The following is an 11,639-nucleotide window of genomic DNA, read 5'->3' on the forward strand; positions in this document are numbered from 1 at the left end:
AATGTCACTTGCCTGTTGAACTGAACACAAAGTATATTGGGCCATTAAAAAGTTGAATATGGACCTTGAAGCCGTGGGGTGAGAAGAGGCTCTTGCAGTTGAATGAGTTAGATGAGTTCAGGCTGCACTCTTATGAAAATGCTAAGCTATATAAAGAAAAGACAAAAAGATGGCATGACAAGCGTATCAAGCCACGCTACTTCGAGCCAAGCCAACAGGTATTATTGTTCAATTCTAAGCTCAAGTTGATTCCTGGGAAGTTAAAGTCGAGATGGAGAGAGTCACTCATTATGGTGCAATTGAGTTGCGCACATTAAATGGTGAAAGAAAATTTTTAGTGAATGGACACAGAGTAAAGCACTATTAGGGAGGTATAATTGATCGGGAGAAGACCAAATTTGTACTCGCTGATGAGTAAGTGATGCCCTGGATTGTGCCGCAACGTTAAAGCATGCACTTGTTAGGAGGCAACCTAATTTTTATTTCTTTCACAGTTTAGCTTCTTAATTTTTTTTTTAGTTAGAGTATAATAGAGTTTGCATTTGCTTTGTAGGCATAGAATTATAGGTAGAATAGTGTGGAACATGCAAATTTGGTATATAAAAGGCTCGGGGATCGGGATGTTATACAAAAACAAATCGTCGAAACAGTGCCCAAGCTAGTGCCCCACGCTACCTAGGGCACCCAAAATAGTGTATCAAAACACCCCAGCGCCAGGTATAGCGTGGAGCACTGGGCTTGGGGGTAGCCAGATAATTATTTTTTATTTTCATTTATTTATTATATTAATAAACAAGCCCATTTAACCCAACCAATATAACCATCTACACTAACATTATAACCCATCTTATTACTCATACCCACCCACAACATGAAATGAAACATAACTCAAACACCTCCCTCCCAAAATACCCAAACACATCTCTCTCTCTCTCTCTCTCTCTCTCTCTCTCTCTCTCTCTCTCTCTCTCTCTCCAGCTTTCAAGTTTCTGCCTTGAGCTCTCTCTCTCAAATTTCTCAAGTTTTTCTCTTCCTCTCATCCTAAATTCTATAGGTATATTTTCTTCTCCTTCTCCTTCTCTTTCTCCTTCTTCTTCTTCTTCTTCTTCTTCTTCTTCTTCTTCTTCTTCTTCTCCTCCTTCTTCTTCAACTTCTCTATCTCTCCAGCTTTCAAGCTTCTTCCATGAGCTTTCTCTCTCAAATTTCTCAAGTTCTTCTCTTCCTCTCATCCTAAATTCTATAGGTATATTTTCTTCTTATCCTCCTTCTCCTTCTTCTACTCCTTATCCTCCTCCTCCTTCTCCTTCTCCCTCTCCTTCTCCTTCTTCTTCTTCTTCTTCTTCTTAATAAGTAGATGATAATGAACACCACATCTCCCCGTTTCCCTAATCCCCCAATTTTCCCTAAGTGCTTCTTAAGAGTTGTTCTATGGTGGGTGGTCTAGTTATTAGCCGAAATTAGTTGTGGTTGTATTCTATACGGAGTAGTAAACTAGAATTCCCTCTACTTCATTGAAATTTGGTAGGGCCACCATGTTCTACCATTGTTAAACTAGAATGCAGACACTTCGTGCCCACAAGGTGTTTGTTAAAATGTTTGAATGGATATTTTGTACACCGGTGAAGTCTGAGTAATCGAGTGTATTTGTATATGATATTGGGCTAAGTATGGGGTGTGTAGGGAAGATTTTAGATGCTAGGGAGCTTGGTCTCAATGCACACATATTGCCCACACCATGTATCCTATATGATGTATGTTGTAGAATATTGTAGAGTTAGCAAATTTAGTTTAGTTGAAGTAGTTGTGGAGATTAAAGCACCATATGCCACTTGTTTGCATTGAGGTGAATTCACTTGTCCATGATAAATCACTTGTTTATGTGGCATCGTTAGTGCCTTTTATCTATTGTGTGTCATGGGAAAGTCTTGAGTATCCATGGCCTTGTGGTGTTGTGATAACCCAAAATGTCATCTTGTTATTTAAAAGTTAATTTTGTGTTTCGAGGTATTAAAAACCTCCTTTATCTCTCCTCTATTTGACCCTCCGGGACTGTCGGAACATGTGTTCAGGTCCGTTTATCCAAAATATAGGACTTGGGCGTATGCCCGGAATTGAATTCTGAGGTTCCTAGCCCGAGGAAGGAATTTTTGAAGAAAATTGATAAGACTGAAAATGCAATAACGAAAATGATTTGATCTTGTTAGTATCGGGCCCGTATTTTGGTTCCGTAGCCCGGTGAAGGTTTATTATAATATTTAAGCCTTATCTGTAAAATTTGGTGAAAAACGGAAGTGATTTGATGTAACTCGGACCTTTGGTTGAGAAATTGAAAATTTTCAAACTATCTTGAAATTTCATGCAATTTGGTGCTAAATTTGTTGTTGTTTATGTTATTTTAGAGATTTGATCGCACGAGCGAGTTTATATGATGTGTTAAAACCTGTGTGCGTGTTTGATCTGGAGCCCCGAGGGCGGGTGAGTTTCGGATAGGCTACATGATGTGTAAACTTAGAAAAGACATGTGTTGATTAGTTCCAGAAAAATTGCACGTCTCTGATCCTAGAAGTGCGGCCGCGGAGTAAAATTTGTGAACCATGGTAGAATTTCACGGCCACGCCGGGAACTTCGCAGACCGCGGTGGGGTTCTGCGGACTGCGGTGGGATTTCGCGGTCAGTGGTGGGGGTAAGGCCAAGTATTGTGTCCGTGCCTGATACTCCACAGACTGCGGTGAAGTTCGCGGCTACGGTGGAATTTTGCGGTCAACATTTTGGGGATCGGAGAGGGCTATAAAAACGGAACTTTTCATCCATTTTTCAATTTTTCAAAACCCTAAAACATAAGAGGCGATTTTTCAAATACTCTTTCTTCCCCAAATCATAAGTAAGTGATTTTAAACTCATTTCTTTCACTCCTTAGCTTCTTTTTACAAGATTTCTTCCTAGAATCTAGGGTTTTCATGGTAGAATTGAGAATTTTGGGTAGAACTTAGAAATTTTAAAATTTGGGGATTTAGACCTCAAATTGAGGTCGGATTAAAAAACCAATTATATATCCGGGCTTGTCGGGCCCCCTTTTTTTTCTCGCGAAATAGGGTTTATGACATTGACAACTCTTTTAATGGGTATTAAAAGAGAAGAGTCGCCACCTAATGATTAAAGTGCATTAGGACACTAAGAAGAGTTTGATTTAGGAAAATGAGATATCGGGTAAGGGCTTGAAATTAGCCCAAAGGGAAGGTGTTAGACACCCCTCAAGATCCACTGTGCGGTTCCCGACCATACTATAATTGTGACTTTAAGTAAGCAAATAAGAGTTTCAAATATGAAGGGGTTTTCACATAATGGTTGCAAATAGATAGAATTAAAAGAAGTGAAAGGCAAGCTGAAATTTGAGAAAAATGGTTTAAAATTTTGAAAGGTAAACAACGAAATAAACAAGTAAAGGGAAGCAGGGTCCTAAGTTTATAAATAATACGGATCACCCCACACAATGTCCGGTAATCTCTCCTCGACGAGGGGTTACACGTGACATTATCGCGTGGTCATCACATCCATATCTACCCTTTCCCACCCCGTTAAGGTGTTAAAGCACGGAATAGTCTTGTTTACTTATTGCATGCTATTACCCGCCCCAATCCTATCATCCCCGGAGGTTCTTGGGACTACTAATCCTATAATGGTGGAAAAGTTGGCTTATTTGTGGTTTCAAAAGGTAAAAATAATAAGGCGACAAACAAAACATGTATAGCAAGTATTGGGAAAACACATAAACAGGTATGACTCAAATAAACCTCTTCAAATCAAAGAAAGCATATAGTTTAACATGTCTTACACGTACTGATTAGGGTCTGATTAAAACTTAAAAGGCTAAAGCAGGCTGATTCATCACATATTTTCAGATAATAAGTTCGAATTAGACATGCTCGCTGGTTGTAATTAACGATAAAAAACTGGTGAAGTCATAACTTTTATCCTAAGGCTTGTCTAAGTGTTAGACGAAACCTATAGGCATGATATCTGCTGGTTTCAGAAAAGATGAAGTGTACTGATTTTAGAAGAGGCCGTCAGTTATTCAGGGAAGACGAGTTTTGACAAAAGATTCTGCAGATGTTGGACAATGATTTTGCCAATTTTAGACTTATAGATGAACGAAAACGTTTCATACTAGGTTGTTAATTCCTATAGGCATGCTTTCTAGACGTTGTTGACTTTAAAAATATTGTTATTGATATGCAGAAATCCTATAGGCAAGTCATCTATATGCAGTTAGTTATTTAACTCCTATAAACAGGTTTGGCAGATGACAGATGCATATGCAAATTGCAGGAAGTCCTATAGGCATATTATCTATATGATATGCAAAATTTCATAAATGACTTATGGACATGGTCTCTATATAATACAGAAGTGCAGAAACCTATAGGCATGGTCTCTATATAATGCAGTAGTGCAAAAACCTATAGACATATTATCTATATGAAATGCAAAAGTGCAGAAGTACAATAATTCCCTATGAACATGATATCTATATGAAATGCAGAAGTGCAGAAGTATAATAATTCCCTATGAACATGATATCGATATGAAATGCAGAAGTGCAGAAGTATAATGATTCCCTATGAACATGATATCTATATGAAATGCAGAAGTGCAGAAGTATAATGATTTTCTATGAACATGATATCTACCCCTTTGCATGCATGATTCCCTCCCTTTTCACTAGCCATACCCAATAATTATTACAAGTTATTACAGCCCGGAATGAAATAAGAAAAGCAAAATTAAAAGTACAACCAATGGGAGCCTAATTCAGACTCCATGTCTGAAATATGAGATGAATCAACTCTAAAGATCATGATCCAAAGCCTTCCTCTCATCTTTGGATGTGTCAGAGTTTCCTAAGAGCCTCATAAGGACTACGGGTAGTGCTTATACCCAAATGTTACCAGATTAATAACATAGTGCAGTATGGAAGGGTCATCCCTCAAGTGTCCAAGTTCAGAGGGAACTTAAGGTCCCAAGGCAAGGCTCACAAGAGGGGGGGCAGAACCTATAAGCTAGGAGAGTGTGCAAGTGCAGAAGTGAAATTTTGAAAAGGGAAAAGGGGGAAAAGGGAACAACTTAAAAATCAGTGCATATAGGGGTATAGAGGAGTAAGGAATTTGCAAGAACACAAGAGAAGCAGGCTAATGGGCATACTCAGCAATGGGATATGCTGGCACACCCTCCAGCCTGTTAGAGGTTAGGACCTCACTAGTTCAAAACTCAAGTCATGGACAATAACTCATGTTTCCATGCCCTAAGTCATCACTTACAAACACATAAGGGTAATGGGGTAGGGAGCAAAGATTCACAGTAGAAACAGGCAGTAGAACATAGGCATATTAAGTTAAATATTGAACTCTACATAAGCAGTAAGGTAGCCATGGATATAAAAACTTTAAGTAAACACATTGGGGTGGTGCTGAAACTAAAATTAGGACATACTGGTTTCAGATAAAACAAACAAAGAGAAAGCAGTAGTCTTGTAAAGCCAAAGTGCAAATGAGCAATCAGAATGCTATGAGTTTAGAAGAGAATTGTGAAGTCTGAAGTGTAGAAGTATCGAATTGAAGGTGTCCTAAAGTGAAAAAGGGTCGTGCCCTTTTATAGTGCAGAAAACAAGTAGAAATAGGTAAGAAAATAGTTTGGAAATCAATTACACAAGGTCTCCCTTTAATTAAGGTATTCTGATTTCAAACGGGCAAAATAATTAAGGAAAGGGGTCAATCAAACACTTTTCCAGAGTAGTACAACAGGGGTAAATACATAGAGGTTTATTTAAGGACAAAGTCTTGATAGTACACTGTTTGTGTAAATAAGGAAAGGAAATCAGTTAACAGCTAGTAAATCAGAAATTGAGGATTTCGTATGAATGAACCAGGTTAGAAAGATGGGAAGGATTTCGACTTAAGGAAAATCAGTACCAATCAATTAAACTTATTAATTCTGAATCAATCACAAGTTGGAAAGGCATTTTGAAGAAAGATTCCTCATATATAAAAACAGACAGACATGTTAAACATGAAGAAATTTGTCATGCTATTTAATAGAAGTGTCTAGTGTAGGAGAATCAGAATTGTGTGCAAACAAAAGAAGTTCACACTTAGTTCATAGACCCAGAAATAAATCTGAAAGAGTCAAGGGTCCTCAAACAGAACCCTAGTTTGATCATATGACCAAACTCGGAGGAAACCCCCAAATTCTAGGATTTCCGACTCGAGTCAAATACAGAGATGAGGAGGCAACAGGCTCAAAGCTTTCTTTTCAGAATCTCATGAGAAGACAAGCAAATACAAATAACATTCAAACCAGACAAAGTGGATGAGCATAATGAGAGAATAGTCACGACAATAAAAGAAACGTGTTTAAGAAAACCTTTTAGAAGGGACTTAAACAGAGTTCAGTAGAAGGAAAGCAAAACTTAAGAACTCAGTAGGAAATACATACAGTAGAAGAACACAAAAATACCGGAAAAGCATAGCAAAAAATCATATAGGAAAATACAGCAAGATAAACATGCGAGCATGGTACAAAACACAATAGAAAAACAAAGCACAGAAGAACATGTATAGCATAAGAAAGCAGTAGAAGCACATGCGTGACAAATAACACAAAGAAAGGAAAAGAAGAGTCGGAGAAACATTTTAAGCTTTTTCAGAAACCCTAAATTGGAAAGAAGTAATTTTTTGACAGAAAAAATTAGGGAAAACATTTAAAAACTCAAGTAGAGCACAGATATAGAACAGATTAAGAAAAGATAAGAGAAAACCTCGAATAGCTTAGGGTTTCAGGGGAACCCTAAAATGAGAAAGGCTTTGAAAAGGTTCGATCTGAGTCGGAGAGGATAGAACCATGCTCAAAACATCATTGTACGATGGAGCAAAACCGGCAAGGGCCATAGAACCTTGAATCTGTAGAGATCTGAACGGACACCTTCGAGGTCAGACCTAGGACCTTCGAATACCAAGTGTTTGAGAGCAGAGGGAGATGAGTTTAGGCCATTCATGGCTTGAGATGCCATGGATTCCGGTGAGCTTGAGGTAGAAAACAGTGAGAGAGGCTAGGGTTTCGAGAGGGTTCGAGAGAGTTTGAGAGGAGAGGGATTTCATAGGTGGCTGATAGAAGAGAATGAGGGGATTAGGGTAGTCATTGGGGAATTAAAAAGGTACGGTATGATCATGGTCGTTGATCAAAATGATCAACGGCCTAGATTAAAAGAGAGGGCCGGCCAGATCAGATAAGCGGGTCAGGGGTCGGGTTAAATTGAAATTGGGCTGGGTAATTTGGGATTTGAAATTGGATTATTTGGAAGATCAATTTGGGCTATAATTGAAATAGCCAGTTTTCCCTTTTTATTTTATAAAAATAGTAAAATGACTTCTGAAAATAAATTAAAGGTACTAAATTAATTAATAATATATAGATATTATATTAAAAATACTGGAACCAATTTTATAGTTATACGCGCAATTAAATCTTAAAATAGGCTAAAATTGCAATTAAATGAAATTTAACTTTTAAAATACTAAATAAATTTACAAAAATGTGCAAAATTTACCTTAGCTATATTTTGGTATAAATATGAGAATAAAATAAATTATTCACCAAAATGATGACTTTGGGAATAATTATTAGTTTTTGTACTGCTAAAATATGGAAATAAATTGATTTAATTTTTTTTAAATTAGGAAAAATACTAAAACGTTTGGATATACCTATATATGCATACATATGATATTTTGAAAGTATTTTGCATATATAAAATATACAGAAAAAATTGGGTATCAACAGGGCTCGGGGGCAAATAAGTAATCAGGTATTGGTCCTAATTTCAGGTTTGGACCAAGCAGGCCCGAGGTTGATTTTTGAATTTTTGGGAAAAATGTTGGGAAACCTATAATTATGCATTGGAAATGATTTCTTTAGCATTTATTGATGTTGTTAAGTTAATTATGACTAGATACGAGTGGATTGGAAGTGGAATCGAGAGGTAAAGCGGTATTTGAGCTTTGAAATACCTGTTGGCTTAAGGTACGTGTTTGGTCTAACATTTACTTGAGGGATTAGGGAATCCCGACTTATTTTCTATGTGAAATTCCATGTGTGTGGTGTATAGGTGCGGTGACGAGTACCTATGCGCCACCAAATTACCATTTTAGCCTGTTCCCTTCCCCGTTTCCTATTATATTGCTTCCTGCAGTCTTAATTGATACTTGCTCATAAATGTTTCCATGTCTAATAGCCTCATGTTAACTGTCATCAATGTTTCCATGTCTAATTGCTTCATGTTAACTGTCATAAATGTTTCCATGCCTAATTGCTTCATGTTAACTGTTGTTTTCTCTATTGAAGTATTAACTATTTCGTAGCTACATTTATATACCTGGTTGGTTTAGTTGATTTGTTGGTGCTCCATGGTACACCTTGGTTGGTCTCACTGTGTAGTAATAACTGTTGAAGTTTCATAATTGTATGGATCTTCCGTGGTTATGATTTGAGGTATAAATGTTGTGGGGGTTGAGCTAAACTGTGAAATACCTGTTTTATCTTCGTGATTGGTACTGATATGTTGGAATCGGGTTGCACGCCGTAACATGAGGGATAAGGGTGAAATGTGATTGTCTGGTGGGAGTGGGTTGCACGCCGCAACAAGGAGTAATAAGGGTGGACAGGTGGGATCGGGTTGCGCCACAACAGGAGGAATAAGGGTGATATATATATATATATATATATTGAGGAGTAATAAGGGTGACAGGTGGGATCGGGTTGCACGCCAAAATAAGGAGTAATAAGGGTGAATATTCATACTATCATTGATTATATGGTAGGATCGGGATGCGTGCCGCATCGAGTGATATTTATGTATTCTTTTCTACTGATATTCATTATTGTGATGTTGAAATTCTCTTAAGGATTGGTTATAGCTGAGTAATGGTAGAAAGCATGGGTTCTGTTTTACTTAAAGCAAGTTATTGATATATTTCATTCTGTAATTCCTTTCTGTCTTAGTATAAACTGTTGCAGGTTATATATATTGGTATGCCCCGCCGTAACCTCGTCACTACTTCGTCGAGGTTAGGCTGGGGATTTACAAGTACATGGGATTGGTTGTACTGATACTGCACTATGTACTTTCTGTGCAGATTTCGGAGCTAGTGGCTGATCGAGAGGTTGGTTGCTGTTACTATACTCATGAGACCCAAGGTAGCCCTGCAAGCATCCGCAGGCCCTAGCGTCCCCTCCTATCTTTACTTCATTTCTGTTTTATTTTCTTCGAGACAGATGTGTTTTCTTTCAAACCATTATTTGTAGTATTCATAGAATGTTCGTGAGTTGTGACTCCAAATTCTTGGTGGTTATTGGTTCGGCTTCTGTTAATAGTATAATGATATTCAGTTAATTACGTACTTCTGCATTTTATTTCTATTGATTTAGTTTCGTTAAATTTATCTATAAAAATATAAAGGAGAGAGGTGATTATAATTCTAATATAGGCTTGCCTAGTAGGTACAATGTTAGGCGTCATCACGGTCCCGACGGTGAAAATTCTGGATCGTGACAGGTGCAACACTTGTGCATTTCAGATCACAATTGTGAAGTATTGTACATTGAGCCTTCGATTTTAAGTGTAGGATCATTTTTGACTCGCGCGACAACCTTAGGTGTATCTTTTCATTAGTTCTCACATTCATGCTTATTTGTGTTGCAGGCTGCTATGGCTCGTGATAGTGCAAGTAAAGGCAAGGGAATAGGAAAGTCCTCCACCACTGCCCCACGCCCAAAAAACGCAGGCAAAGAGAAGGTTACTTGCGGCAAGATAAAGGGAAACAAGTTGCTGAGGGATCACAGTAGGCACCATTGGGACTGAGGCCTCACTTGAATCTAATCTCTGATGCGGCTATTGCATGGCATAGGGATTTTGTACCATATGGGAGGTATGTCTGTGAGATGGGGATTAATGTCAAAGCTTTAAAACGAAACTTCCGGGATGTACTTGACCGGTTGCACGCACTAAACATGGACAAACTCATAAAATGCCCCGGGCATGCAAATTTGAGCATGGTTCGGGAACTGTACGCCAACTGGAATGCATGCTTGATCAGGTCACATGTATGTGGGAAGGACGTACCACTGGATAGGCGATCCTTTTGTGCATTTTGGGGGTTGACAATGCTGATCCAAGGAGGCTACAGAAATTTGTCAGAAGCCCAAACTACACAAGTATACGTCACACTCTTTGTGGCATTGATTCAAATGCCAAGTGGACCAGAAAGCAAGGCGATATTCACCTTCAGATAGTTCACTCTGATTTCAACAAGATCGCCAAAGTGTGGAAGAATTTTGTGCAAGCTAGTCTCATGCCACTTGAACATAACAGCAAGTGCAATCGAGCTCGAGTGTGTGTGATCCACTTTTTGATGAATGGTAGACCTATTAATGTGGGTGAGCTCATGCTGGGGGAGATGACCCACACGCGATTTGGGCGGCAGATTAAGAGATTTTTCTTCGGAAACTTGCTCACGCAATACATGATCTCCCAGGAGGTGCTGGAGTACCTAGGATATGATGAGGTGGTGGAGGTTCCTACAGGGCTGTTGGACATTACTTCCTTGTTGGAGATGTCGTCTAAGCTCACTCAGGCCGCAAGGAACGAAAGAGACGAGAACTTTAACATGTACCTCTATAACTCTTTAAATTTACTCATGAGTAAGATGTGTGACCGACCAGGAGCATATCCATTTATGCAATGACTTGTCGAGCTCATCCAAAGAGTTGTTGGGGATTGCGTCTGGCAGCCCCGTTCACTCATTAGAGGATGCAAACACTATCAAATGCTCTGACACGGAGGACGAGGTTGGTGATGATGTTACGGGACCCATGGCTTTGGTGCCTCTAGGACCTGATGATGATGTTCCTGGAGCTACGGATGGAGGGCACGCTGAGGAGGAGGACTCCGACTTATAGGGAGTTTTTTTCACCCTACTCTGTTTTATATTTTTATATGCATCGGGGGCTATGTATAGACTAAGTGTGGCGTGAGGAGACTACTACTTGTGGTGTAATTTGTATATCTTGTATCAATATGTTTCTTTTATTAGTGTTACTTAGTCTAGTTTGTTTTAGAAAAAAAAACAAAAGAAACAAAAAATATTAGAAAAAACTCGGACTTTTCCTGACGATAGATCTTTTGGACAATTTTCTTGAGGGATAAAGTACGATTAAAAACACCGAAAAGATTTTTTTAGGATAGTTAGGTAGTATCCCTTAGTTTTTCTTTGGGCGTCGATTCTTTTCCAAGAGTGTAGCTCAAAGCAAGTACTTTATTTTTTTTTAGGAGTAGGTTAGGAAGAAACTTAATTGCTTTGAGATACTCATTGACGTGGTTGATACTGGTACATTAGGCTATGACATACATTCTATCTTCTCGTGAATTTGGTTTGAATTGTGGTGCCTGAGTAAAGTACCTATTTTCTGACGCCTTTTCTCAATTGTTCGACTTGTGTGCCACATAGTGCGTTATTGCTTAATTTTCTCAATCATATGTACTTGCTTAACTTGAGAGTTAAATAGAACCGTCTTGATTGAGTCATGTGCAA

At 38.4% G+C, this 11,639-nt stretch overlaps 1 protein-coding gene across 1 annotated transcript; it reads left to right on the top strand.

Annotated features, from left to right (window-relative positions):
- The first annotated feature begins 271 nt into the window (after positions 1-271).
- On the top strand, positions 272-1,347 carry LOC138882626 (cell wall integrity and stress response component 1-like). Its single transcript, XM_070163229.1, has 2 exons — positions 272-320; positions 1,055-1,347. The coding sequence occupies exons 1-2, from the start codon at positions 272-274 to the stop codon at positions 1,345-1,347; spliced, it is 342 nt and encodes a 113-aa protein (XP_070019330.1).
- Positions 1,348-11,639: the final 10,292 nt, after the last annotated feature.

The sequence above is a fragment of the Nicotiana sylvestris genome, chromosome 12 (assembly GCF_000393655.2).
Source record: "Nicotiana sylvestris chromosome 12, ASM39365v2, whole genome shotgun sequence".
Lineage (NCBI taxonomy): Eukaryota > Viridiplantae > Streptophyta > Magnoliopsida > Solanales > Solanaceae > Nicotiana > Nicotiana sylvestris.

What these genes read in the sequence shown, in the direction of transcription:
- LOC138882626 (XM_070163229.1), top strand. Translation starts at nt 272, where the DNA reads ATGGAGAGAGTCACTCATTATGGTGCAATTGAGTTGCGCACATTAAAT. An exon ending in TGAGTTGCGCACATTAAATG is followed by an intron (nt 321 to 1,054) that starts GTGAAAGAAAAT and finishes TAAATTCTATAG; the next exon opens with GTATATTTTCTTCTCCTTCT.